The 27,401-nt window shown below is 40.6% G+C and overlaps 2 protein-coding genes across 13 annotated transcripts in view; one reads left to right on the top strand and one right to left on the bottom strand.

Moving 5' to 3' along the window:
- Nucleotides 1-27,401, bottom strand: part of CIZ1 (CDKN1A interacting zinc finger protein 1) — a 2,016,138-nt gene that overhangs the window by 1,701,183 nt on the left and 287,554 nt on the right. The window lies entirely within an intron of this gene.
- Nucleotides 1-27,401, top strand: part of DNM1 (dynamin 1) — a 1,092,771-nt gene that overhangs the window by 534,299 nt on the left and 531,071 nt on the right. For all 11 annotated transcript variants that reach the window (XM_044058867.1, XM_044058862.1, XM_044058871.1 and 8 more), the window contains exon 9: nt 16,351-16,418. In XM_044058867.1, the coding sequence (XP_043914802.1) occupies nt 16,351-16,418 (68 nt within the window). The remainder of the gene's footprint in view (nt 1-16,350; nt 16,419-27,401) is intronic.

Genomic DNA, 27,401 nt, shown 5'->3' on the forward strand with positions numbered 1-27,401 from the left:
ATTAGAATAAAAGTAGGAGTAGTGGGGGCAGGTGGGAAATGGGCACTGGGTAGGGGAGCAGAGTGAAACTCGAGTGTAGCAAGGGTGAACCCAGGTAGAGAGAGCACCAAGAAGGCAATCAGTCAGTCCTGCAGAAGGTGAAAAAAACAGGCTAAGGAGGTGGTGAAGGTAAAACCAAGCACTATGCAGAAAAATATTTGGGGTAACAGCACTTCAGAGATGGAGTGCTAGCCTTAGGGGCAGCAGGAGAGGGGATAATGGTGAGAGAGGAATCAGTACAGAGAGGTAGGGAGGGCAGAGGCAGAGCGAGTACTGGAAGTGGTTTAAAAGGAGAGGGAGGCAGAGGTTATTAGGAGCAGAAACAAAGGGTAGGAGAGTGTAGAAGAAAGTAACATTATGGACCCATGAGATAGTGTGGTAAGGTTTGAAGAAGGGAGAAAAACTGTAAGAGGATAAGACAATTCTGGCTAATGGTTTCCTTTACCGTAATGAGAATCTAGTCGTCTGCTATGAGCAACATGTCTTATTCAAAGACAACTTGGCACTATGTTTCTTATACAGGTTCACTTTAAGCTTGTATACTTGTTCAGAGACGTACTTAAAGTGGTCTGAGAGATATCAGACCATTGCAGGAGCACCTTCCTTTTCAGGTCCCAGTACAGTTGTTTTTAAATTAGGGTTTTCAGTCCTGTACAGGGAGTGAAATACTGCTGAACACTGAAAAAGGGGTTAAAGTGATCTGAGAGATATCGGACCATGGCAGGATTGACTGTTGTTATGGCAGCTTCCTTTTCAGTTCCCAGTATAGTTGTTTTGAAATTAGGGTTTTCAGTCCAGGACAGGGAGTGAAATACCACTGAACACTGAAAAAAGGGTTAAAGTGGTCGGAGAGATATCGGACCGTTGTAGGAGCGACTGTAGTTGTGGTGACTTCCTTTTCAGATCCCAGTACAGTTGTTTTTAAATTAGTGTGTTCAGTCCTGGACAGGGAGTGAAATACCGCTGAATGTTAAAAAAAAGGTTAAAGTGGTCTGAGAGATATCGGACCATTGCAGGAGCAACTGTAGTAATGGCAGCTTCCATTTAAGGTCCCAGTACAGTTGTTTTGAAGTTAGGGTTTTCAGTCCTGCACAGGGAGTGAAATACCACTACACGCTGAAAAAGGGGTTAATGTGGTCTGAGAGATATCGGACCGTTGAAGGAGCAACTGTAGTTGTGGCAGCTTCCTTTTCAGGTCCCAGTACAACTGTTTTGAAATTAGGGTGTTCAGTCCTGGACAGGGAGTGAAATACCGCTAAATGCTGAATAAGGGGTTAAAGTGGTCTGAGAGATATTGGACCGTTGCAGGAGCAACTGTAGTTGTGGCGGCTTCCTTTTCAGGTCCCAGTACAGTTGTTTTTAAATTAGAATTTTCAGCCCTGGACAGGGAGTGAAATACCACTAAATGCTGAAAAAGGGGTTTAAGTGGTCTGAGATATATCATACCATTGCAGGTGTGACTGTAGTTATGGTGGCTTCCTTTTCAGGACCCAGTGCAGTTGTTTTTAAATTAGGGTTTTCAGTCTTGGACAGGGAGTAAAATACGGCTGAACACTGAAAAAGGGGTTAAAGTGGTATGAAAGATGTCAAACCATTGCAGGAGCGACTGTAGTTATGGCAGTTTCCTTTTCAGGTCCCCGTACAGTTGTTTTTAAATGAGGGTTTTCAGTCCTGGACAGGGAGTGAAATACCGCTGAATGCTGAAAAAGGGGTTAAAGTAGTCTGAGAGATATCGGACCATTGCAGGAGTGACTGTAGTTATGGCAGCTTCCTTTTCGGGTCCCCGTACAGTTGTTTTTAAATTAGGGTTTTCAGTCCTGGACAGGGAGTGAAATACTGCTAAACGCTGAAAAAAGGGGTTAAAGTGGTCTGAGAGGTATTGGACCGTTGCAGGAGTGACTGCAGTTATGGCGGCTTCCTTTTCAGGTCCCAGTGCTGTTGTTTTTAAATTAGGATTTTCAATTCTGGACAGGGAGTGAAATACTGCTAAGCGCTGAAAAAGGGGTTAAAGTGGTCTGAGAGATATTGGACCATTGCAGGAGTGACTGTAGTTATGGCGGCTTCCTTTTCAGATTCCAGTGCAGTTGTTTTTAAATTAGGGTTTTCAGTCCTGGACAGGGAGTGAAATATTGCTGATCGCTGAAAAAGGGGTTAAAGTGGTCTGAGGGATATCGGACCATTGCAGGAGCAACTGTAGTTGTGGCGGCTTCCTTTTCAGGTCCTAGTACTGTTGTTTTTAAATTAGGGTTTTCAGTGCTAGACAGGGAGAGAAATGCCGCTAAATGCTGAAAAAGGGGTTAAAGTGGTCTGAGAGATATCGGACCATTGCAGGAGTGACTGCAGTTATGGCGGCTTCTTTTTCAGGTCCCAGTGCAGTTGTTTTTAAATTAGGGTTTTCAATCCTGGACAGGGAGTGAAATACTGCTAAATGCAGAAAAAGGGGTTAAAGTGGTCTGAGAGATATCGGGCCACTGCAGGAGCAACTGCAGTCATGGCGGATTCCTTTTTTGGTCCCAGTACAGTTGTTTTAAAGTTAGGGTTTTCAGTCCTGGACAGGGAGTTAAATACTGCTGAATGCTGAAAAAGGGGTTAAAGTGGTCTGAAGAGATATCGGACCATTGCAGGAGTGACTGTAGATGTTCATCGTGCATACAGCTGCAGTAATCACAGATGGGTTCTCTGCCGTCAGGCGGGTCCTCGATCGGCCGAATTCCAAAGTCTAGGTCCGGCGTCGGTTGTTGTCGCTTTCTCTCCTGACGTCAGTGAGGCCGGAGTATATAAGACACAGCCGACACCATGTTCTTCAGTCTTTTTTGCCGCGCGGTGCCCGAAGCAGAAGCAGTTCGCAAGTGCCAGTCGGCCAGCTCCTGAATTACAAAAAATTGGAAACCGAAGTCTTCATTAAAGCTAAGTACCCGGTTGGGGAAACTTTTCTTGCCTCAGACCGATGTCAGAAAAAGTTAATAATTGTATTTCTTGTGGGAAGCAAATACCGCATAAGGATTTCCATTCCCTCTGCATACCTTGTTTAGGCCCAGACCACGGCGTCTCGGGCTGTTGCTTTTGCGCTACTTTTCAATAAACGCACTATTAAGCGTCGGGCGGAGTTCTCCCAACACTTTTTTGGTAAAGCCTTTGATTATAAAATGTCGTTGGAGACTCCGACTACCGTTTTGTCCAAAAAACGCAAGGACAAGGACCGACACGTGAGGTCCGCGGTCCCCACCGACACCACGCCAAAACCGGCTACACATGGTCCGGTTCTCAGCGAGACGCCTATGCAGTCCCTGACTACCGGCGGTGTCTTCTGTAACCAAGACCGCAGGTACCTCGGCCCTTTCCCAGACTACAACCACCGAAGCCATTGTGAGTGTTGAGCCTCCTAATGTGGACAGGTCCACTTCCACCCATGGTGTCTTTAGACCCTCATCTTCCTTTTCTATTAAGGCCTTTACTAAATCCAAATCAGCCAGGCATCCCAAGAGGCCTGTTGCACAGGGCCCATCTCCAGGCCCCATGCCTAAAAAACAGATGCTTAAAATGGCTGAGGATTTAATTACTCTTATCAGGGGTTCCCAGCCCCCTCCAGACAAGAGGCCCAGAGTGGCGGAAGATTCTCCCTCTTCTGATCAGGGCTCCATTTTATCAGAACATTCTGATGTAGAGGAACACTCTTACTCCCCTTTTGAGGATTCGGATGCAGAGCAGTCCATTCCTTCTGTATCTCCTCCTGAGGATTTCTCCTTTGGGGAAACCTTGCACACATTGAGGGCCTTAAATTGTCAGTTTCATATGCTTAAATATCAACAGTTCCTGCTATCACAATTAAGGAATAAAATGTCTCAACCTGAACAACCAGATTTGAAGGAGTTGCAGGATATGATGCATAGTGCAGAACAAGTGGGTAAACACACCTTACAATGTGGCTATGATGCCCTAGAGGCCTCAAGTAGAGCTGCTGCTACAGGATCGGTCATTCGTAGACATGCCTGGCTTAGGGAACAAAGCTTGCCTGATCATGTGAAAGCTAAGCTTCTAGATGCTCCTTTACAAAAGGATGTGCTGTTTGGTACTAATGCTGAGGAGATATTACAGAAAATGGAAGAAAAAGCCAAATCTATGCAAACTGTCAAAGCTTTCCTACAGGTCCAACCACCACGTTTTAGAAGAAATTGGCCTTCAAAAAACTGGTCCTTTCCAGCCACTGACAAGCCCCAAAGAGGTAGATACAGACACACAAGGGGCAGAGGACAATCACAAGGATCATATAGAGGCAGGCAATGGCAAACTCCAGCACCAAGAGGTGGCGAAGACAGTGCACAACAATACAGGAAACAAACCCAATGACTCCCTCATTTCCATGCCAAGCAAGTCTCAGCTGGCAGCACCCTTGGGAGGAAAGCTGGCATTATTTACAAGAAATTGGCATATTATCACAACAGACAAATGGATCCTGGATGTTATAAACAGAGGCTACAGATTTCATTTCCACACTCTTCCAAAAATGAGAGGCATGCCAAACCTGCCACACAATCAAAGGGCAGAGGCACAACTACAAATTTCAAAGCTCATAGATATGAGAGCTGTTCAAGAGGTACCTTCTCACGAACAAGGTCAAGGTTTTTATTCCAGACTTTTTCTGGTACCAAGGAAAGGAACCGACTGGAGACCCATTTTGGACTTACCCATCCTAAACACATTTTTACTCGTACCAAAATTCAAGATGCTCACATTGCAGCAGCTTCTTCCCATGCTGGGCAAGGAGTTTTGGCTGGTAACATTGGACCTCAAGGAGGCATACCTGCATGTCCCAATCAGACAAAGCTGCAGAAGATACCTCAGATTTCTTGCAGGTTCAATCCACTATCAATTCTCTGCATTGCCCTTTGGCTTATCTACTGCGCCCAGATAATTCACAAAATGCCTGGCATCAGTGATTGCCTACTGCAGACTTCAAGGGATACAAATTTACCCTTATTTGGACGACTGCCTGATCCAAGCGGACAGCAAGCACATACTTCTGGAACATCTGGCTTATGTAACACGGTTACTGCATTCTCTGGGATACACAATCAACAAAGAGAAATCCAGGCTAACACCATCTCAGAAAATAACTTTCTTGGGTGCCAACTTGGACACAAACACCCAGATGGCCTATCTTACGCCAGAAAAACAGGGACAACTAACTCAGTACTTCACAATACTAGCAAAATGTAACAGGCTTACTGCAAGGAAAATCCTGCAGGCTCTGGGCTTCATGGCATCTTGCATTCTTTTAATCCCATGTGCAAAGTTGCATATGAGGAAACTTCAATGGTACCTAAAAAACCTATGGTCTGAACACAGTCACAGTTTGGAAACAATAATACCAATAATTCCATGTTTGCAAAAGGAATTTCGATGGTGGGCCCAAGCATGTCAATCAAACACAGGTCTCCCATTCTGCAAGCCTTAAGCAAATCAAGTCATCACAACAGACGCCTCAGATTACGCCTGGGGGGCGCACATGACAGACAGGTGCATTCAGGGCAAATGGTCCCAAAAGGAAAAGCACCTTCACATAAATCAAAAAGAAATGCTAGCAGTGATAAATGCAATTACAGCTTTCAAGGACCTCCTGCATCCAGGACAATTACTGATAAGAACAGACAACACCACAGTAATGTGGTACATAAACAAACAAGGAGGAACACATTCATACCCCTTGTGCAGACTAGCCATGACACTTTGGAACTTGGCTCTGGAATGGCAAATCGAACTTCAAGCACAGTACTTGCCAGGATTGGAAAACACGCTGGCAGACAATCTAAGCAGAAATATGACAGATCCACACGAATGGAAGTTGCATCCTCAGGTGTTTACAGAGATAATCCAAGCGTGGGGGAGGCCAGACATAGATCTTTTTGCCTCCCACAGGAATCATCAATTGGAAAAGTTTTGTTCAAGGACCTTTCATCCAAAGGCCTGGAGGGTGGGCCTTCCTTTCATTCAGTTGGACAGCATGGACAGTTTACGCTTTCCCACCTCTGCCTCTTCTGCCCAAGGTGCTTTTGAAAGCAAGAGCAGACAGACCAAAGATGATACTGATTGCTCCAGATTGGCCAAGGCAACACTGGTACCCACTCCTGAGGAGCCTAACACATACTCCTCCCTGGTCCCTACCTCTAATGCCTCTTCTGCTGACTCAGCACAGCTACAAAACTCTTCACAGTCAGCTGAAAACATTCAATCTCGCTGCATGGAAAATTCCTTAACACCACAACAGACCCTACTCCCCAAAGAGGTGCAGGATGTCATTTTGGAGGCCAGAAGGCCATCTACTAGAAAGGCTTACTCCAAAAATGGAAAGCGGTTTTGCTCTTGGAATGAGAAAAAAGGCCAGGACCCTAGAAAACTGAATTTGCCTCAGGTATTACAGTATCTAGCTGAGCTGCTGAACAGTGGACTTTCATTTTCCTCCATAAAAATCCATGCCTCAGCCATTTCTGCAGAATTCAACACGGATCCACCCTTATTTTCTCACCCACTCTTAAGACAGTTCCTCAGAGGGGCTAAGAATATAAGACCACCAAGGAAACAACCAATACCAGCCTGGGATCTTAATTACATTCTAGAAAAATTAACTTTGCCTCCTTTTGAACCAGCTGCCTCAACAGATTTGCAATATTTGTCCTGGAAAACAGCCTTCCTTCTGGCCATCACTTCAGCTCGTAGGGTTTCGGAACTACAGGCCCTCATGGCGGTGCAGCCCTTTCTCATCTTCCATCAGGACAGGGTTTCCCTTCGTACCAACCCGTCATTTATGCCTAAAGTGGTATTCAGGGTAGCTTTAAATCAAGCCATATACTTACCTACCTTTTACCCCAATCCTCAAAACAAAGGGGAAAGGCTGCTACACTCATTAGACATCCATAGGCAGCTACGTTATTATTTATACAGAACAAAGGCCTTCAGGAAATCAGAACAACTTTTTGTGTCCTATGCTGTAGGGGCTCAAGGGAAGCCAGTTACCAAACAGACAATTTCAAAATGGATTGGCCACTGCATACGGTTTTGTTATTCCTATCATGGGAAATCTGTCCCTACAGGCATCAGATCCCACTCCACCAGGGCCACAGCTACCTCTACAGCCTTCCTCAGAGGAGTTCCTACCAAAGATATTTTGGAGGCAGCCACTTGGAGTTCTGTGCATACCTTCACAAAACACTACCACCTGCCTTTATATTCCAAAACTAGAGCAGGCTTTGCCACTGCTGTGTTACAGGGCATTCTGGCTCATCCCAGTTCCACCTAATACCTACCACCCTGTGCGTAGCTTTGGGATTCTACCCATCTGTGATTACTGCAGCTGTATGCACGATGAACATAGTACAGTTTTGTACCTACCATAAATGTAGATGTTCGAGTGCTAATACAGCTGCAGTACAGGTTTCCCTCCCTCCTTCCCCACTTGGTAAAGGCCTAGGGCCTAACCCCTTTTTCATACAACCTGCCTGGGTTATCCTTCTTTGGTTTATTTGCTTGCAACTACTGATTTTGGATTATATTGCATTGCATGTATATATATATATAATTTATGTATTGCCTTCCTTCTGGGGGCACCTGACATCTGGGGCAAGAAAGACTGAAGAACATGGTGTCAGCTGTGTCTTATATACTCCGGCCTCACTGATGTCAGGAGAGAAAGCGACAACAACCGATGCCGGACCTAGACTTTGGAATTCGGCCGACCGAGGACCCGCCTGACGGCAGAGAACCCATCTGTGATTACTGCAGCTGTATTAGCACTCGAACATCTACATTTATGGTAGGTACAAAACTGTACTTTATGGTGGCTTCCTTTTCAGGTCCCAGTACAGTTGTTTTTAAATTAGGGTTTTCAGTCCTGGACAGGGAGTGAAATACCGCTGAATGCTAAAAAAGGGGTTAAAGTGGTCTGAGAGATATCGGACTGTTGCAGAAGCGACTGCAGTTATGGCGGCTTCCTTTTCAGTTCCCTGTACAGTTGTTTTTAAATTAGGGTTTTCAGTCCTGGACAGGGAGTGAAATACCTCTGAATGCTGAAAAAGGGGAGAGCAGTCCAACGCAGTTGGAAACGGGAGATGCACCGCAGCAAGAAGGAAAGAAGAGTTGGCTCTTTATGTAGTAGATATCGTATTCCATTCACTGATATTCTTTAATGAAAACCAATTTCTGCGTGTATAATTCTAAAATGCTTTATAGCCAGTTTAGATTGTTTGTGTCTAAGGTTAAGATTATGGTTAGTGTTTTTCTAGTTCAATATTTTAAAGATAAAATTTTATTTGTGACTCTCCAAACTTTTATTAGGACCCCCTCACATGGCTGTAAATGACAAATTATGTTGCATGCTACATTCATTGAATAAAATGAGCATTTAATAAGCAACTGATGGTGCAGTTTTAAGAACATTCTAATGATATAGACTGAAGATCATCATACTCAAAAAATGCAACAAAACGTTGTGGTCCAGCCCATAAAAACTAAGACTGGGCACACATTTATGGTGTCATATTTAGTCACCTACTTTAGTGGGAATGCTAACTGTATTTGTTAGTTTTCCTTCATTCCATTTATTTTTAATTTGAGACAGGAGTAAGAGTTATGGTACCCTGTTCCCTCTGAAAACAATATTGTTGCTCATACATTATTCCATCACTTTCAAGCTTCTTTTCATTAGATGGGTGGACATTGATTTTTTTTTTTAGGATCTTCGAGAGTAGGGATAACAGAAAAACAGGTTTCTAGTACTCCACTTTGTCTTGTGGTCTCTTCTTAGGGAAATTAATTACTGTGGATACTTTCGGAGTTCATGAAAGGAACAAAAGACCAGGAAGGATTTAATGATATGTTGCAGAAGAAGAGCTATGAAATATTTACATGATTTGATAAATATGATTTACATCTTATCTGAGCCAGTTATTATATAGTTGGGCAAATCTTTCAGCTGAAATCTGTGTTTGTGCCAAAAGTTGTTTGCCTGTCTGATGGCAGCTTGATGGCTTTATTACTGAAAGCCACTTTCAGTGAAAATATGATGTTGCCCTTTTGCCACTGTTGTGTGGCAGTGCAGTATTTACATATAGGTTGGGGATGCAAGGGGGCTTGCCCCAGAGCAAAAAAAAAAAAAGTTTAAGGTTGTTTTTCCTGAAAGTGGTTGCCAGCAATTTTATTTGTTTTGTCTGTCAGAGAAAAAGCCTTTGTTAAATAATCATGAGTCATTTTCAGTTAAGCAACTAATTCACTTCAAAAATGGTTACTGGTTGCAAAACAAAAGATTAAATGAAATGAGTTTCTTAGCAGTAATCTGAAGATAAAAGGATGCCTTTACCACCTTCTGACATAAAAAAGGACATTACATTTTCAGTTATTGAGGTAACAGATTCCAGTTGTAACCTTTTAGGGTAACTGTGATGTCAGTATGAATATTTCTTCTTCCTCTGACTTTTTTCCTTGACAGAATCTTATGGGGTTACCAGTAGCACTTTTTTTATGAAAGTCAGTCGTGGCTTTAGTCTTTTCAGGCATTCCTGAAATTCCTGATGGAAATAAATTCATATCAACTAAGGTAGTTGTTTAGTATTTTTTATTGTGCAATGACTGGCCATTAACATTCAAAAACGTGGACGTTGATTGGTTAGCCCAACCAGCATGTCCGTTGTAATATCCAATATATACCAGTAGAAAAAAGTTTGGTTGCCCTGACTTTCTTCTATTAATATATGTTACGGCTTTACAGTTTTCTTGAGCTAAGAGGTCAAGAAGTACAAAATTTGAAACTTGGACAGTTTAGAGGTACAAGACAGACAGGGCAGAAATACAAGGAAAATCAAGTACATTCTGGAAAACTAAAGAAACATACCCAATTTTCCATGTATTTCTGCCTTGTCTCTGACTTCTAAACTGTCTGGATTTCAGACTTTTTTTTTAAATAAATAAAGAAGCAACAGAGATCTTCCTTTCTCGGTTGCTTCCTTTCCAAAGCACTGATGTACTGTGTAAGCATGTGAATGTAAGTCCCATATGTATGTGCAGTACATCAAAAAGCAGCAGGATACATAAAAAAAGTGGGAGAACACCATGAAGCCATTCTACAAAGACAAGTAAGTATTTTTTTTCTTAAATAATGTCACTGTATAATAGCAATAACCAATTCCTGGATGTAATATATTGTAGATTTACCCACAGTTGCCTTTGTTTAATCACTCAGGCTTTGCCCTCATGATTAAACCACACCAACCATGGGTAAATCGTCATTATACCATGACCCCCCATTAATATTCCAGAACGTGCACGCTGATTGGCCAGCGTGCACGTTGTAAATCGTCTTATACTAATGGAAAAAGGTCCGGTCGCCCGGACATTTTCCATTAGTATAAGTCTCTTTTAAAACATTGTCTCGCTATGTTAAAAGAGTTTAACATAGCGACACAGGTTTAAAAAAGCAACGGAGATCTCCGTTGCTTTTTTTAAAGCTGTCTCGCTATGTTAAACTCCTTTAACATAATGACACAGTGTGTAAAAAGCAACGGAGATCTTGCTTTCTCCGTTGCTTTTTTTTTAAACCTGTCTCGCTATGTTAAACCCATTTAACATAGCAAGACAGGTTTAAAAAAAAAAGCAACGGAGAAAGCAAGATCTCCATTGCTTTTTACTGTTTTGCTATGTTAAATGGGTTTAACATAGCGAGACAGCTTTAAAATAAGCAACGGACATCTCCAGTGCTTTGGTGATCCTCTCAAAAAAGTCAACCAGGTTTAATAGGCATGAGTTTCCTTTAACAAAGGTGAACTGTGATGGGTCCAGTGTCTGCTGGTTATCTATGTCCTCATTTAACATATCCATGACGTTTCTTTCCATGGCCTTTCATATGAGGCTGCTAAGACTTATGGACCTGTAGTTACCTGGATCAGTGGTTGGTCCTCCATTGTACAGGGAAATGAATGTAGCCATCTTCCTTTCCTTGGGCACAAAACCTAACTAAAGGCCCCAGTTAAAAAGTGATTCAAGTGGACAAGAGAAGTCATGTTTCATGCTATTTATTAAACATCTGAAGATGGCATCAGGGCCCATAGATGCAGTGCGTTTGCCTTGAAAAGTGCATTGATGAGCTGTTCCCTAATAATGGTCGGGGGAATTGTGATATGTAGTATTTTCTTTAGACTATCAGGGGGAGAGGGGGGAAGAAATTTGAGCTGAACCTGTGAGTCAGAAGGTTGGCATTGGCCTCCAGTTCAGTGTGGGCGATGCCATTTACAGTACGTTCTGCACGTTACTGTGTAATTCTGCTGAAGTTATGGACATAGCTGTAGAAAGCATTGTAGCTGTCCTTTGTCTGAGAAGCTATTTTTTCTTCAAATTTAGCCTTTGAAGTATTTATTAACTCTCTTAGCTGCCTGTTTAGATTGGTCAGGGGCTTTTAGTACAAATGGATTTGCTCCTCCTATGCTTGGCCAAGACATTTTTTTCTTTTGTTGAATAACCAATTGATATTGTGATTCTACCAGGGTGGCTTGTCTTTTGAGTTTGTCTTATTCTTAGTATGAGTGGGCAAAGCTCACTCTATAAAGCTATCAGTATGGCTGTGCAGAGATTTTATAAAAAGCTCAGCATATGCTGTGGTGTTTACTGGGTTTGGGGGTGCTTGGAATTTTACCAAGGTGTTGCCTAGTATAGAGAGCTTAGCCTTGGAATAGTTCCTAAAGATTTTTGGTTTCGCTGGATCCCTGGATTTAATTTTTATTTCAACTAATACTGCCTGATGGTCAGATCTAACAAGAGAAGACATTACATTAAGTGAGGAACATAGCCCCCCTCCTCCCTAATGCTCATGAGTAGTAAGTACAAGGTCAAGGATATTTGTACCCCTAGTAGGAGAATGAACCAACTGTTCCAAGATGTTGATATTAACAACATTTAGGAATCGCTGGGCTTGCGCTTTAGAAGTGGTTGTAGGATTCCCAATCTATTGAAGGGTAATTGAGATCCCCCATAAATATTGTAATGGGTTGAACAATGAAGGACTCTAATACACAGAGATAGGTAGTATGGGCTTCCGGGGACATGGAGGGGGACCTACAGGTTACAAGGATACTGTATGACACCCAGTTTATGGTGAGTTACCCATGTATGAGTTTCAGTGGGTCATACACTTTAACTAGTCTGGATGTGAAGTTGGTTTTAATACAGACTGAGATTCCTCCACTTTTAGTTCCCTCCTGTGCGGTAGCTAGTCTAAAGGTGTGAAAGGCATTGTAATCTTGCATTCCTGGGATACTCTCCGAGACTTTAAACCATGTATCTGTTATTACACAGATGTCTACACTCTCCAGGGAGAGGAAGGCTTGCTGAGAATGCAGTTGTACAGGCACACATGAAAACTGCAAGGTCTCCTTATATTCTCAAGCCCCAAAACTGCTTGCTTCATGGAACATGCTGCAACAACTTTACAGGCACTCAGCATTTTTACTCAAGGCCCTGATTAAAAAAACTTTTTTTCCAGTTAAATTTAGAAAACTAGATTTCTTTAATCTTCCTTATAAACATTGCTATTCAGAATGTTTCCATTTTATTTCAAAGTGTAACTAATCTATTTTTTACAGTTGCTCTGATTTTGATGCATCTGACACTCTTGGCCCACTGCCTACCCTAGTCTAGAAATCCCCATCTCCTGCTCATAAAAATATCTTATGCAGCTCAGTTTCTCAGAGGAGTCAGTGCTATTGGTTTTATTTGTTCATTTTCTTTAAGCAGCACTTTCCCTTTGGTAGACAAAGAGTCAGTAAAGTATTAGAAATATGTTATTTGTGGTGAATTCCTCTTTATTTGCATATACACTTGGGATGGTGCTATTTTAGAGAGGCCATTTACTCTCGTTCATTTGGGAATGATACTTATTAACTGCATGATTTCTGTTTTATTTCTGTACACTTAGATACAGTGGTGATTATATTTCCTAAAGCCAAGAGTTAATCTGTATTATTTGCTGTTCATGTGTAATGTGTCAAGTAATTTCCGTATACTCCAATGACATATTTTTTTACCAATGACCCATTTCATTAATGTAAAGTGTCCTTTTTGCCCGATTTTATTTATCCATTTAAAGAATAAGTAATCCAATAACTGTGTTATAGTCAACATGTACCTAAATGCTTAAGATGTTTTAAAATATGATTGAGGGGCATGGAGATAAAAAAATAAACTGGTCAGTAAATTGCAAGGTTTAACCTTCAAATGAGGAGTTTGTAGATGTTACATATGATAAGGTAATGACTGACTGTATAGTTCCTTAAAGGGTATCCTAAATTGAACTGACTGCATCTGTAATGAAGTCTGCATGTGCATTACTGGGTCAAAGGCCAGCAGGACTAACATCAGGAATTCTTAATGGTATACAATACAGAGGGTTAAGATCAGGTCTCCAATCATAACCAGCTTATAAATGGATACCAATAAGTTCACCTCAAGAGTGATGCTTTATCTGATTGAACTACTAGTTCCAAAAAAAGCTCTAAGTGTTTTATTGGCTTTCAAGTCCTTAAGGCTGTGTCAGAAAGATAGAGTAACATGTTTTAGCGAACAGTGTCAGAAAGACAGTGTAACATGTTGTCTTATTGTTAAAGAAAGTCAAGGATAGATTACTGGCACAGACAACAGGCAGAAAGAAATCTTTTTTTTTAATTTTGCTGCTGTTGCTTGCTGGCCAGTGTTAGCAGATTTAACTAACTATCGTGATAACCAGTCTTAACAACTAAAGTAGGGATACATAACAATTTTTAAGATCTAGTCTGGCACTTTAGAGGCACTTAACTAGTTTGTCATTTTTGTGATTGTGATATCAGAGCTTAATCAAAACACTCCATGTACTAAAGAGAGGATTATGAGCGGATCGCTGATCCTGACTTACTCTGTGTTTGAGACATGGATACCAATAAATTCAACTCAAGAACAAAGCTTGAGAGGTGAATTGTGACATCTATATCGAGAATACGTAATAGTAGATTAGGATCAGTGACCCCATCGTAATTCTTTGTAGTGCATAGAGCTTTATCTGGTACAACTACAGTAAAGCAAAGAAAAGAAAACTAAGTGCTTTGCCAGCTTTCAAAACACAAAACACTTAGAAAGTTCTGCCACAAATGCAGTGCAACACAGTCACTTTTGTTTACACTTACCTATCATTCCTCTCAACTGTCCATATTTTCACAGAATATCCAGATTTTTGCCTCATATGTTTGGTGTATTACTCATAAAGTCAATGGTTCTCAGACAAATTACTGAAGGTTGAATTCATGAAATAATGACGTCCATTTAAGTTTCAGACTATGTATCCTTCAGAAAATGCATGTGAACACACATCCTGTTATTCTATTAAATTTTAAAGTTGATAGAAGGAAGTCAGGGACATATATCAGAATGGACAACAGGCAAAAACAAATCTTTTATTCTGCCATTGTCATTTGCTGGGCAGTACTGGCAAATTTCACTGCCTTGTCCGAGACCTGATCTTAACAATTTTAGCAGGGGGTGCTAAATATTTGTTAAGATCGGGTCTCATGCTATTCTGTCACTTAACTGATTTGTCTTTTTCCAAATACCATAGCATAATCATCACCTACAGTGCACTACAGATATGTTAAAGCAAGATAACACATCTTTCTGTTTTTCATGAAAGCTTGTTTTGGCAGAGTCATTCCTGTGTGCAATCACACCAGCCATAGCCGGCCTTAGGCATAGGCCAACAAGGCAGCCGCCTAGGGCACTGGTCTAGCAGGGGCACTTTTCCAGTATTTATTTGGTGTAGGTAGACCAGGATGGGGGCAACAGGTAGTGTGGTGGGGAGAGCCGTGGAGTCCTTTTGCCTAGGGCACCAGTTGACCTAGGGCCGCTCCTGACACCAGCGTGCTGTGCCCTGCACATATTCTTCTGGAATCCCAGCTTGGACATACTTTTTTGTACAAAATATAATCTATAAAAAAGCACAAGTTACTGATTTCCTGTCTAATATTAGCAGGATTTTGCAGATCTCCATTTAATAGGTGCAAGTACACATGTATAACTAGGGAAATCCATATTGTTAAGCAGTAGTAAAGACATGTTTAAGTATTTTACCATATCTTTACATTATTTGCAATGCATGCTATGCTTACCTGAATTTTCCAGTGACATTTTGCATTTGTTTATCTAAATTTCCCAGTGAAAATTCATGTACCATTTTCTAACATCTGTTAGAAGAAACAACTCTTGTTTTTGTATATATTTTCTAAGTATGACATGTGACAAACAAGATTTAAATTTCAAGGAAAGAAAGATGTGATACTCTGACTACCAAAAGAACTGCACAGTTATAGAAAATAAGGACAGAACAGGGGTGGTACTGAGTCATATTACAGACCTTGCAAACAATACAAGATGAATGAAGTCCTGGAGAGGTAAAAAGTACAGGCTAAAGTATAATAAACAGTTAAAGCTGACTTCTTTATTTTTTGGCAAGAGATCACTTAGAAAATTGAGAAAAGCATACACTTAAGGGTGCGATTTGCACATAATTGCAAAAATTAGGGAGAGTCAAGCTACCTTTCTTTACAATAAGCCTTTGATTAAATAACTTATTTGGCCTGCATGTCCACTACCCCTTCACACATACCTATCAGCTGTATAGAGTTTCGAAGAATGTTCAGCTTTTTGATCATTTTTTGACCTATTCCTCATAAAATCTGTTTTTTTTTTTTTTTTTGGCAAATCACGTAGGATTAAATAAATAATTACCTAAATTTAAGTTTCAGACTTCATATCCTTGAGAATTTTTTATTTTTCTAATATTCTAGTAATGTTCTAAGGTTATAAGATCAATATTTAAAATCTGTCCCTCTTTTGGGTCTGTGCCCCTTCCCACCTTATTTTAGGCTTTGTTCAGATTTCTTACATTGAGAGGTTAGGAGGTATGCCTTTTAAAGCTTTTAAAGTAGTAAGAATGAGAAATTTAAGGAAGGACATCATTAATGAAACACAACAAAAAAGGGAAATCTATGAGAAGAAGCACTTCAGATGAATGATACTTTTTTTTGCCTGGAGTTTAGATCTTGTGGTGTACTGCCAGAAACCAGACACAGTAATAGATGCAACTTTTCAAAGTTGTACTCCACAGGGCTGTGCTAAGCTGTGCTTAACTCCCAGTTGGAAGAACAGCGACTTTAGACATGGATTATACCTTTTTTGCATACTGAATTGTAGAAATTCACACTTTCCAGACTGCTGCTTGTACTAACACATCTTTTTTTTCTTTTCCCCTAGATGGAATTTGATGAGAAGGAGCTACGACGAGAGATCAGCTATGCCATTAAGAACATTCATGGCATCAGGCACGTATTCCAGTAGCCAATCTGCTGTACTTTGTAGTGGTGATATTACAAATGAACATTAGGCTAGCCATACTGCAAATGTCTCCTTTGTATTAGTATTGAATATGATGGCTGGTACCAAATAGCTGACATTTGAGAGTTCAGGAGAGGTGTTTTTCAGCTGCATCATTTTGTGTTCTGCTGTCCTTTCTGCTACCTTTAATAAAGTCTGCATTTCAAAAAAGCAGAAAGGGTCCCTGTGGGATTAATATACACCTTTAATTCATTCTTACTTACATGGCTTGAATTAAACACAGCTTATCTGTGAAAGTTTTTGCACATTTCTGGTTAAAAACTGGATATGTCTTTACCCTACCTCCAGATTACCTAAATATATATTTTAAGATCATTACATTTTACTGTTCACATAACTATAAATACGTATCCCCCGATTACCAATGAATGTATTTTCATCAGTTACCCAATTAATAACCTGGTAAACCAAAAAGCACTAAACAAATGACAAACCAGGTAAACACAAGTCCAAGGCTGACAATAAAAAATGTAAGTTTAATGAAGTAAGCATGACAATAAAAAATGTAAGTTTAATGAAGTAAGCATGACAATAAAAAATGAGTTCTCCGAAAGCGTGTGCTTACTTCATTAACCAATTAATAACCTGGCATTTACATAATTGTGGATGTATACCTACCATACTTCCAAATTGCCTGAGAATATTTTTTCAGAAATTACCTTTTTATGAGATACCCTTCACATAAATGTAGGTGCATACTTACCACACCCTCCTATTACTTCAGAATGTTTTTTTCTTTTCAGATTTCTAATTGATAATTTATCATTCATACAACTGTGGGTGTCTACCTAGTCAACCCCCAAATTATCTGAAAGTCTTTTTCAAAATGCTAATCAATAGCTTATCATTATGACTTATCCTGTACATAACTGTGGATATGTCCCTGTCCCAGCCCAAGTTTACTATTTTTTCTAGGTATTGTTTGCCCCACACCTGTTAGTCACCCTGTTTACCCCCAGTCAGCCTCTGCCCATTCTTTCCCATATATTTACCACAGTGCAGTATGGCTCAAAAGTCTCCCAGTCAGCATCATGCTGGCAGCTATGAGGGTTGTTTGTATCCCTTGCTGGTTTCCTGGGAATGAAAGCATTTGTATGACCTAACTGCAGCCCCTAAGTGAAGGGATAAGCTGCGTGCATCACCAAGGGAACCCACAATGCCTTTCTGCTGTGAGTGCACACTCTAGTACAATCACTAATGAAGTCTACCACCAGGTGTGGTGAGCCTAAAGCCCACCTCCAGGATGGATAACACACCTCTGAGGGATTGTAGATTTCTTCTATGTCACTGCATTTGGCCTCATCCCCAGATTACGAGTAATCGTGTTAATTATGGATGTGTATGTACCCCACCCAAAGATTTCCTGAGGATGGTTATATGATATGCAACAACAAACAGTGGTTAGGAAACATTTTTCTTGAGATGCAAGAGCATTATGCCCTGCATATGGATGTGGACATCTTAGTAGAAGACAAGTCACTTCCTTCCAGAATGTAAGGCAACAATATACGTCAATGTAATGTAATTTGTTGGCAATGCTTATACATCAATACAATGTATCGAAAAGAGAATAACCAGCTGATGTACAGAAAGTGAGTTAAGACTTAGAGACTCTACAGGATTTCATCTACCTTGTTTTTTCTTCAGAAGGGTAGATTTAGATAACTATACAATGCAGACAACTAGAAAGGACTGCTTTCTTATTGATGTCCTTCAAGAATGCAACTGCAGTCATAACATATGGGTTGTCCTGCCAATTGAGAAAGTTAATAATTGTTTGTCCATCAAGGCCTTTCAGGCCAAGGCCCATCCTAAGCCTGCCCAGGCCCCTTCCCTGATAAGCAGATCATGTCTCTGGCTGCAGATCACCTATTGATAAAAAGGCACTGCAGGATCATATACATAGCACTCCAGCAGGTAAATAACCATTTCTGCAGTGTGGTTATGATGATGCTGAAACTTCATAGCAGCTAGCTATGACTGGGTGTCGAGAATATAGACATGCTTGGTTTGAGGATCAATCTTGACTGACCATGTTGAAAGCTGCAGTGGTATTTAAAAACTTATGATCTCAACACAGCAACAGCCTAGGAGGACATAATCCCACTTTTCCATGCTGCAGAAAGGAATTAAGGCATGTCTTTCAACAGACCTCAAGCAGGCCAAATGATCACAACAGATGCCTCAGACCATGGATAAAATCACTACAAGAAGGACATTTTGCTAATAAGGACAGACAACACCACTGCCATGTGGTACATAAACAAGCAGGGAGGCACTCATTCTTATCCCAGACTAACAACTAACAATGCTCTGGGAAAAATCCTCCTTGAGCCTGAAGACACACTTTTTTACAAATCCACGCAGAGACGAAAGTCTGACCAGCTGTTTGTAGCTTATGCTGCTGAGTACAGGGAAAAGCATCTCCAAAACACAAACAATTTCAAAATGGATTGGACATTGCATCATTGCTTGCTATTCTTTTCATGGAAAGGTGTTCCATATTAGGCCACACTCACACACACCCAGCTAGCACTTCCACAGCTTCCTAAGAGAGGTGGCAACAAAGGACATTTTAGAGGGCTGCTACATGGAGTCTGCAATTTACTAAGCACTACCCACCACCCCCCCTTATACTCCAGATCCCAAGCAGCTGCTGCAGCGCAGTCCTGCAGGATTTTAGCTACACCCATCCTATCCATATCCCCCCCACCCCCAGCTTGGCTATGGTATTCAACCTTTATTGTTATGACTGCAGTTGCATTCTTGACATACAGTGTACACCATATAACTAGATGTGATGTAGGATAGATAACAGATATGCAACTGCAGTCAGATTTTCTGTATCCTTCCCTTTGGGTCCCTACTCTTTTCCCTCCCTTTTATTCCTACAGTCTTATTCCTCTATTGGGATTATTTTTTATGTGTATTTATTTTTTTACCATTTATTTTTTTTCATTTTTTTTTTTTAGCATTCCTAGAAACACTGAAGAAGATGGCAGTGAAGAGAACCTGATGGCGCCATTGCTGACTTAGATGAGGACAGGTGACACCAAGGACGCTTGGAAGAGGAGCCTTGGACCTTTGGAATTCCTGCGGCCACACCGAGGGCCCCGCGAGGCAGGACGCAGGATATGATCTACATCTAGTCTGCATGTATGGTAATATCTATCTGTACTTTTCTGCTAGTGTCTCAAGATGATCACTTTCAGCTGTTGCTGTGTGTGTTTAGTGCTACACAGATGTCAGCATCTGTAATGCCACATTTTTATAATTGCAGCTTACCTTAAAACATGCCATTCACCAAGTTTCATAGCTGTTCCCTTCTAAAAGACACTTCCAAATCCAACTTCTGCCATTAAGCTGCTGTCCTGGGTTCAGCTCAGATGATACAGGTGTAGCAGCTGGGACCCCCACTGCATTGTGTGCACATATTGCCATGATATCTGGCCAGCACCCTTCACTGCTACTTATCAGCTGCAGCCCCTTCACCCATTGTCGTATGTTTGGCTGTAGCATGCTCAGCACATTCTCTCACATTGAACAAAGATCTTGGATTTGGTCCACGTAGTACTTCCCAGTGCAATGAAAGGTGCTGTTTCGCAATGTGTCCTCTGGGCATTTTGTTTAATTTCACTAGATACTTTTACCCCTGACCTAACATGATACAGTGAAGCAACTTGTCTTAAAATGACACACAAGAAAGAAGCCATGCCTGTATTCTTTTCTTTTTCTAGTCACAGGCAGTAGTTAAGGAAATACACAGACAGTTTTCCTGTGCTATTCTCTGGGTACTGTAAATGCCATTTGTTTATCATCAGGTCTAAATGATTCAGACTGTTTGTATTTACTTGACATTGTTCTAACAGTGCTTAATACATCTTGTCTTGTTTGCAGCATGAGTAGAACTCATCCCTTCATTCTTCTTGCTACGTGGATAATGATGTGAAGATTGACTGCATGGCATGTTTGTGTTTTTCTACCTTTTTATTTTATTTTGTTTTGTTTATTTATTTATTTATTTACATTTATTTACTGAGAAATTCCAACTGGACGCAGGTCCTTTTTCAGCGGATGCCCGGGGAGAAAAGCTCCACATCATGTACATGATAGAGATACAACGTTGCAGCAATAATAAACAACATTAAAGGTTGTTGGCTTTAGTACAATAACAAAATATTGATTATCAACAGTATATACAGTAAATGTTGCAAGTTAAGATAGTTTCTTGTCGTTTATAATATTAGTAACATAGGTGTCAGACAAGATGTTAAAGTATGTAAAGACAACTAGCTAACTGTGACTGGTTTGTAGTGGTGGTAGTATAGTTTGGTTAAGAGTCTAGGTGGGGGGGGTTAAGGGTGGGGGTGTTAGTCTGGATTAGAACAAGGACAAAGCCAGTGCAAATTTAAGTGGAATTTGAGTGCAGTCTTAAAAAGGCTGCTGGAAGGTCAAGTAGTTATAGAGGGTGGAAGATTGTTCCAAAGTTTAGATATGGTACATGAAAATATAGCTTCTCCTGCTGAGTTTTTGGGTTTGATAACAGTGAGTTCATTTTTGTTGCTTGATCTTAGGGGCCTAGTGGGGTGATAGGGTTGGAAAAGGGTTTTAAGGGAAGGGATGTTAAGGGGTGGTTAATACGTTTATAAGTGAGGGTGAGTTGATTAAAGGGAAGGAGTTGTGGGAGTTCTAGCCAGTTTAGTTCTTTAAGAGAGATACAATGATGGCTGCGGTAGGAGATTCCAGTGGCAAATTTAGCAATTTTGTTGTAACAAGCATCCAGCTTGTATAGGTCTGTCTGTTTAAGGTTGGTAAGTATGGGGGATGCATAGAGCAGGGTGGAGATTAGCTGGAAATTGGCTATGGAGATTCTAGCCCCCTTGGTTAGGAATTGGCAGCTTCGATATAATGCACCAAGTTTCTTGTGAAATTTTTTTATTGTGAGAGATACGGGGTGTCAAATCTAAGTTTGTTGTCTATTTCCACACCGTGTAATTGTGTCTGTTCTGATGGAAAGATGATGGTATTGTCTTTGGCAAGAATGTTAAAGTGGAGGTGTTTTGGGTGGCTTTGGAAGGTTGGAACAGGAGAAGTTTTGTCTTACTTGGGTTGAGTAAGAGCTGAGCATTGGATAGCCAGCTTTCTGCAGAAGAGAATGATTCCTGTGTGATTTGTTGTAGTTCTGGTAGTGTGGGGGCAGAGCAGATGAGAGTAGAGTCATCTGCGTACTGTATAAGAGATGCTTGTGTGGTGGCAGTATGTAGATTGTTAGTGAAAAGTGAGAATAGCAGAGGGCCAAGGATACACCCTTGGGGAACTCCGAGAGTAACTGGGAGGCGAGATGATAGGTTATCGTCCCAGATTACTGATTGCTGGCATTCATGTAGATAGCTGTAGAACCATTTGCAAGCTGATTGTGAGAAGGAGAGGTTGGGGAGAGTAGAGATTAGTAGCTTATGAGAAACCATGTTAAAGGCCTTTGAAAGATCTAGAAATATGGCAGTAGAGAAGAGGCCATTGTTTTTGTGATGAAGTATAGTGTTGGTGAAGGAGAGCAGAGCGGAGGTAGTGCTGTGATATGGCATGAAACCATGTTGGGTATTGGAGAGGAGATTATTAGCTAGGAGGTAGTTGGAGACCTGGGTGTTGACACATTTTTCAAGTATCTTGGAGAGAGGGGAGAGGATAGCAATGGGGTGGTAATTGGAGAGGTCGGTGGAAGGGGTGCCTTTGTGGAGGGGAATGATGTGGGATATTCTCCATATCGAGGGAACAGAGCCTTCTGTTATGGAATGGGTGATTCGAATTGAAATTTGGTAGGCTAGTGTATCAGCTGCAGTTTTCAAGTATTCAGAGGGGAGGTTGTCAGCTGCGAGTTTGGTGAGATTAAGTTTTGAAAATAGTCTTTTCATGTTGGAGGTAGGTACTGAGGTGAATAAGAAAAGAGGAGGGGGGTTAGGGTTAGGAGTTGAGGGGGCTGTTGTAGGGAAGTGTTGTTTGTTTAGAGATGTTATAGTTTCAGTGAAGTGTTTGTTGAAGGAATCAGCAATACTGCTGGAGGGGGGGGATGGACAGCTGAGGGGTATCAGCCTTCCCTGGGTGGAGGATAGTGTTAATAGTGGACCAGAATTGCTTAGGGTTGTGGTTGGTAGAGTTTAGGGTGGATTTATAGTAGAGGGATTTGTCAAATTGTATATGCTTTTTGGCTTTATTGTGCAGTTCAAGGAATGATTGCCTATTGAGTTATTTTTTATTAGTCACCAGTGCTCCCAGGCCTTATCTCTGGATTTCATTAGGGTTCTGGTGGTCTTTTGTAACCATGGGGCACACCTGGATCTGATTTTGGCATTTCGTACAGGAGCATGGGTGTTTTGGATGGAGAGGAATGTACTGTTGAAGAAGCAGGCAGCCTCATCTAGGTTGAGATATTTTAGTGGTGACCGGTTAATTTTTTGCAGGGAGGAGATGAAGGAGTTGAGGTTGAAGTTAGACTTATTCCGTATTTGCCTGTGGATAATGGGCTTGAGACTGTGTGGTGTCGAATTAGGAAAGTGGGGGAGTGGTCACTAAGACTGTCAGGTAAGCAGCCTGCTAGGTAAGAGTGAGGGGCTTTGTTGACTAGGATCCAGTCAAGTAAGGTATGATTGTTAGGGTTTTGTTGATTCAGGTAGGGGATTGGATGAGTTGAGTGAACCCATGGAGATTAAGGTGAATGGTTGGGAGATTGTTATTACAGGATAGCCAGTTGATGTTAAAGTCACGGAGAATGATGGTTTCCTGGGGTAGAGATAGAGTAGCCCAGCTCAGGAGATTTTGTAGGGGGTGTAATATTTTGCCCTGGTGGAAAATAGCATCCTATGATATTGATTGTTTTGTTTGGGTTTAGTTTGAGATTGGCATAACGGATTTCTTCATTGTTGTGGTGAGGGGCAGATGAGTTCAGGAGTTGAATACTGAGGTGGTGTTTAAATATCAATACTACACCACTTCTTTTCTGGACAATATGTCTATGCAAATGATGTTGTATTCAGGTGGAAGTATTTCCTCCTTTGACTATCTGGGGAATATATGCTTATGCTGGCATGTAGTTCTTGGATTTTATTGCATATGCTTCTGATGTTTAGGGACATTATAAAGTAGGTCTGTTGTTTTCTTGTTGGCTAGGAGTTGAGTTGTGGCGGGGGGGGGGGGGTTTGCTTGGACTAGGGTTTGTGGTTGGATTGAATTTAGGAGGACCAGGGTTTGGATGGATGTCTCCAGCGAGAGCTAGTTTATAGAGGGTATTTAGGATATGTTTTATATACATAGTAAATTGCTTATGTTATCTTAGGGATATTTAATTTTTGAGTGTGTTAGGTGTTTGATAATGGAGTGTGTGTATTGGGAGGATGTTTTTGATGGCAGGGGTTGTGTAGTTATAGTGTAAATGTTTGAGGGAGGGTGTTGAGAGAGTACAGTGGAAGTTGTTGGGGCATGTGACTGTGGAGCCTTGGTAGGATGTAATGTGAGCAGGTTAGGATTGTTATTATATTAGGTAGTAGCATGATTGTGTTGTATGTAAGGAGAGGGGGTGACTAGTGGTGTAGCCTAATTGCTGGCAATTAGGAGTGGGTTTAACGCTAAGAATAAATGTAGAGGTACTGGGGGCAGGGAGGGGAGCAAGGTGAGCATAGCGAACGGAGTGGGCCAGAACCCCCCAGGCTAACGTTTGCAGGGTAAGTGTCTAAGTAGCCAAATTGTTAGGAGTTATCAGAATCTAGTAGGGAAAAACGATCTATAGACCTGATTTCAGTTGTGTCCTTTCTAGGTAGATACCTAGTTTGAGGCAGATAAAAAGTGGCAGTTTAAGTACCTTTTTGCCTCTATTTTACAAGTGGGCAATTCCAGTGTATCTACTGGGTTACCTTTTTTCGCCTAGAGCTTTAACTTGGTTTACTGATAACTAAAAACAAAAAGTTAACTGGGAAATGTTTTTACAGCAGATGGGGGTGGGGTGCAGCTGCTGTCCCTAGCCATGAGTAGAGACAGTTATTTCTGCTTTAAACCAGGTACTTTCTACAGCTGCAGACCAAGAGGGAAATGTAGCTAACACCTACAGTAATGTATTTTCTTCTTAAAGCCCTTGAGTACTTGTGGCTGGTTTCTTCACTGCAGATGCAGCCAATGGCCAAGAATTCATCAAGTGGGGGACTGAGAGAGAACCCATTCGCAGGGACAGTGGTCAAGCAACTTATTTTCTTTTTAAAGTCCTTGAGTGCTTGTGGCTGGTTTCTTCACTGCAGATGCAGCCAGTGACCAAGGATTCAGCAAGTGGGGGACTGAGAGAGAGGCTTTTTATGGCTGCTTGCAATTTATTCAAGATGTATGTGTAGACGTTAAACTGTCAGACATCCTGAGTTTTGCCTGCACAGGGATTGTAAATCCATCCATGTCTGTTTCTAAAGGTTTTCTGAAATTATGATGATTAATATGCAAACATTTCAGAAACAATGCTGCAGTTTTAGAAAACTAACAGAACAAAAACATTTCAAGAATGGTGTAGCCTGTAGTCATAACACAGAGTACATAGGTAAGATTTTAGAACCCCAGAATACCTCTCAAAACAAACATATATAACTGTTAATATTGATTTTGCAAAGTAACTGTGTTTTACAGTTATAAACAATAATTCTAACAGTCAGAGTTACTGCTGTTATGAGAACCAATGATATTGGCTCATTTTTGGGTGTTCGGAAGTGCTAAGTAATGCATACTGGGCATACTGGCCTGCTCTGCTCTGTATAATGCAGAGTGATAAAGACAATAATTTTCTCATGCCTAGTGTGTTCATATTATTAATGATCCTGGCAGGACAGTGGGGGTCCTGAGGTCCTCTTTAAATATAATGCTTTTTGTTAGCTAGTGATTATGTTAGACATTATCTTTGATTGATAAAAACATGCAAGCACAGCGAAAATGAGACGGAGCAGTACGAAAAAATAAATATAACTGACTGTTTTATTAGCACTTTCGGAGCGGACAATACTTCTCCTTCATCAGACAAAAAACAAAACCAATTAAGAACATTTATATACAAAGTAAAAAAACAATCATTCAATTAACATAGGCATGCTACTAAGATATTCTCAAAGGATTCTTAAAGAGAAACCATAGGCACACATTTCTAAGTATACTGGAACAACTCATAGCATAATAAATCAACGGCTAATTTCAATTCTTATAAAATACAAAAATTTAAAACAATTCATTAACAGTATATTATATTAAAAAGTAGAATTATAAACTTGGAGTATCTAGTATGGTTGACAATGATCATAATGAAAACTGAAGTACTACTTGATAAACTAGGTAGTTATAACACTTTTTTATATGTGTAAACCAATAAACATATGTACAGCAATAACTAGTTAATATTTAAGTTAGATACTACTTAATGTGGTTCAGATGATATACTAACGGTATAAGGAATAGAATATATGTAAGTAATTAAGTATAATAATTTATTGCTAGAGGAAACACTTCTATGTATGTTAATAGTTAACTTGAAAAACCAGCCTACAAACCAATTATCAGAACAACTACCTCCTTAAGGCAAGATATTTAAGAATACATTTGACAGAGACATGTTCGTTAAGCCCTGGGGGTAAATAAGCTGCTGTTCTGATTTGCCAAAAGAGCTCTTCCATTTCTAATCTTAATTGCCAAGGTCCACCTCTCTGGTCTATTTTAATATGTTTTAATATGGCAAATTTAAATTTGTGTTCAGGAAACTCAATAATATGCCTTGCAAGGGCATTTGTAGTATCATTTTTACTAATGGTGTGCTGATGCTCATAGATGCGCTGCTTGATCTTTCTTTCAGTTTTACCTATGTAAAAAGCAGCGCATCCTTGGCAGCAGGCTGAATAAACCACTCCTCTAGTCTCACAGTTGCACTTGCCATAAATTTTATATAGTTTACCTCTAATGTTAACTTGAAGGTCAGTACTTAAATGCCTACACTGCTGGCATGACCCACATTTAAACATGCCTCTCGTCCTGTCATGTGTAACCTTATTCATACTTTCAAGAAGTGGTTTAAGGTTGGCGCCTTTCCTGTGAGTTATTTTAGGTTTGTCCCCAAACATTTTCAGTAGCCCACTATCTTCAATTATTAGGGCCCAATTTTTATTTAAAATATCCCGTATGAGGTGGTAATCTAGGCTATATGTACACAAGAAACTAATGTGAAAACCTTGTACATCACTCTTTATCTTACTGTGATGTTGATAATCTACTTCTTCATAGTCTGCGTATACTATGCTGATGAGGTCATAAGAAGACTGAAGCATGCATGTCCACAACTAATGGGGTTTGCCTTTATTGGCCTGAATTTGTCCATAACAGACTTAAAAAGAAAAAAAGTCATGGGCATTCAAAGCTGCCATATAACTGAAAACCTGATGTCCTAAAGGTGTCATTTGCATATATCCCATTATCCTCTTTTGCAAGAGGTTTTAAGGAATCACACAGTGAAAACTCTAGCTTGACTATGTTTTTCTTGTAGTTTTTTACTAACTGGTTTGGCGGTATGTCCTGTTTACTCTTTAATTACTTGTTTATGAGGAAGACGTGTGAAATGGGGTTGTATTTAATGTACAGTACAATTAAGTTATTCAAGTGTTTAGCTGAGACATTGCATGGGAGGCTGGTCAGCACTGGTAAGTTTTTATGTCTGTAATTGAAATGGTAGTGAAGTGAGGAGGAGGATGTTTGGATTTAAGGCATTTAAATTCATGTATTTAAGGCAGAGTAAGAAGAAGGTGACATTTTGTGATGTATTCAGGATTTAGCTCAGTGAACTTCACTCTCTTTCCACAGAGGTGGAGATGAGTAGGCAGATAAAGTCATACCTCTGTGAGGTGACATAT

Source organism: Protopterus annectens, chromosome 16.part0 (assembly GCF_019279795.1).
Source record: "Protopterus annectens isolate FY-2018-M chromosome 16.part0, PAN1.0, whole genome shotgun sequence".
In the NCBI taxonomy this organism is placed as follows: domain Eukaryota; kingdom Metazoa; phylum Chordata; order Ceratodontiformes; family Protopteridae; genus Protopterus; species Protopterus annectens.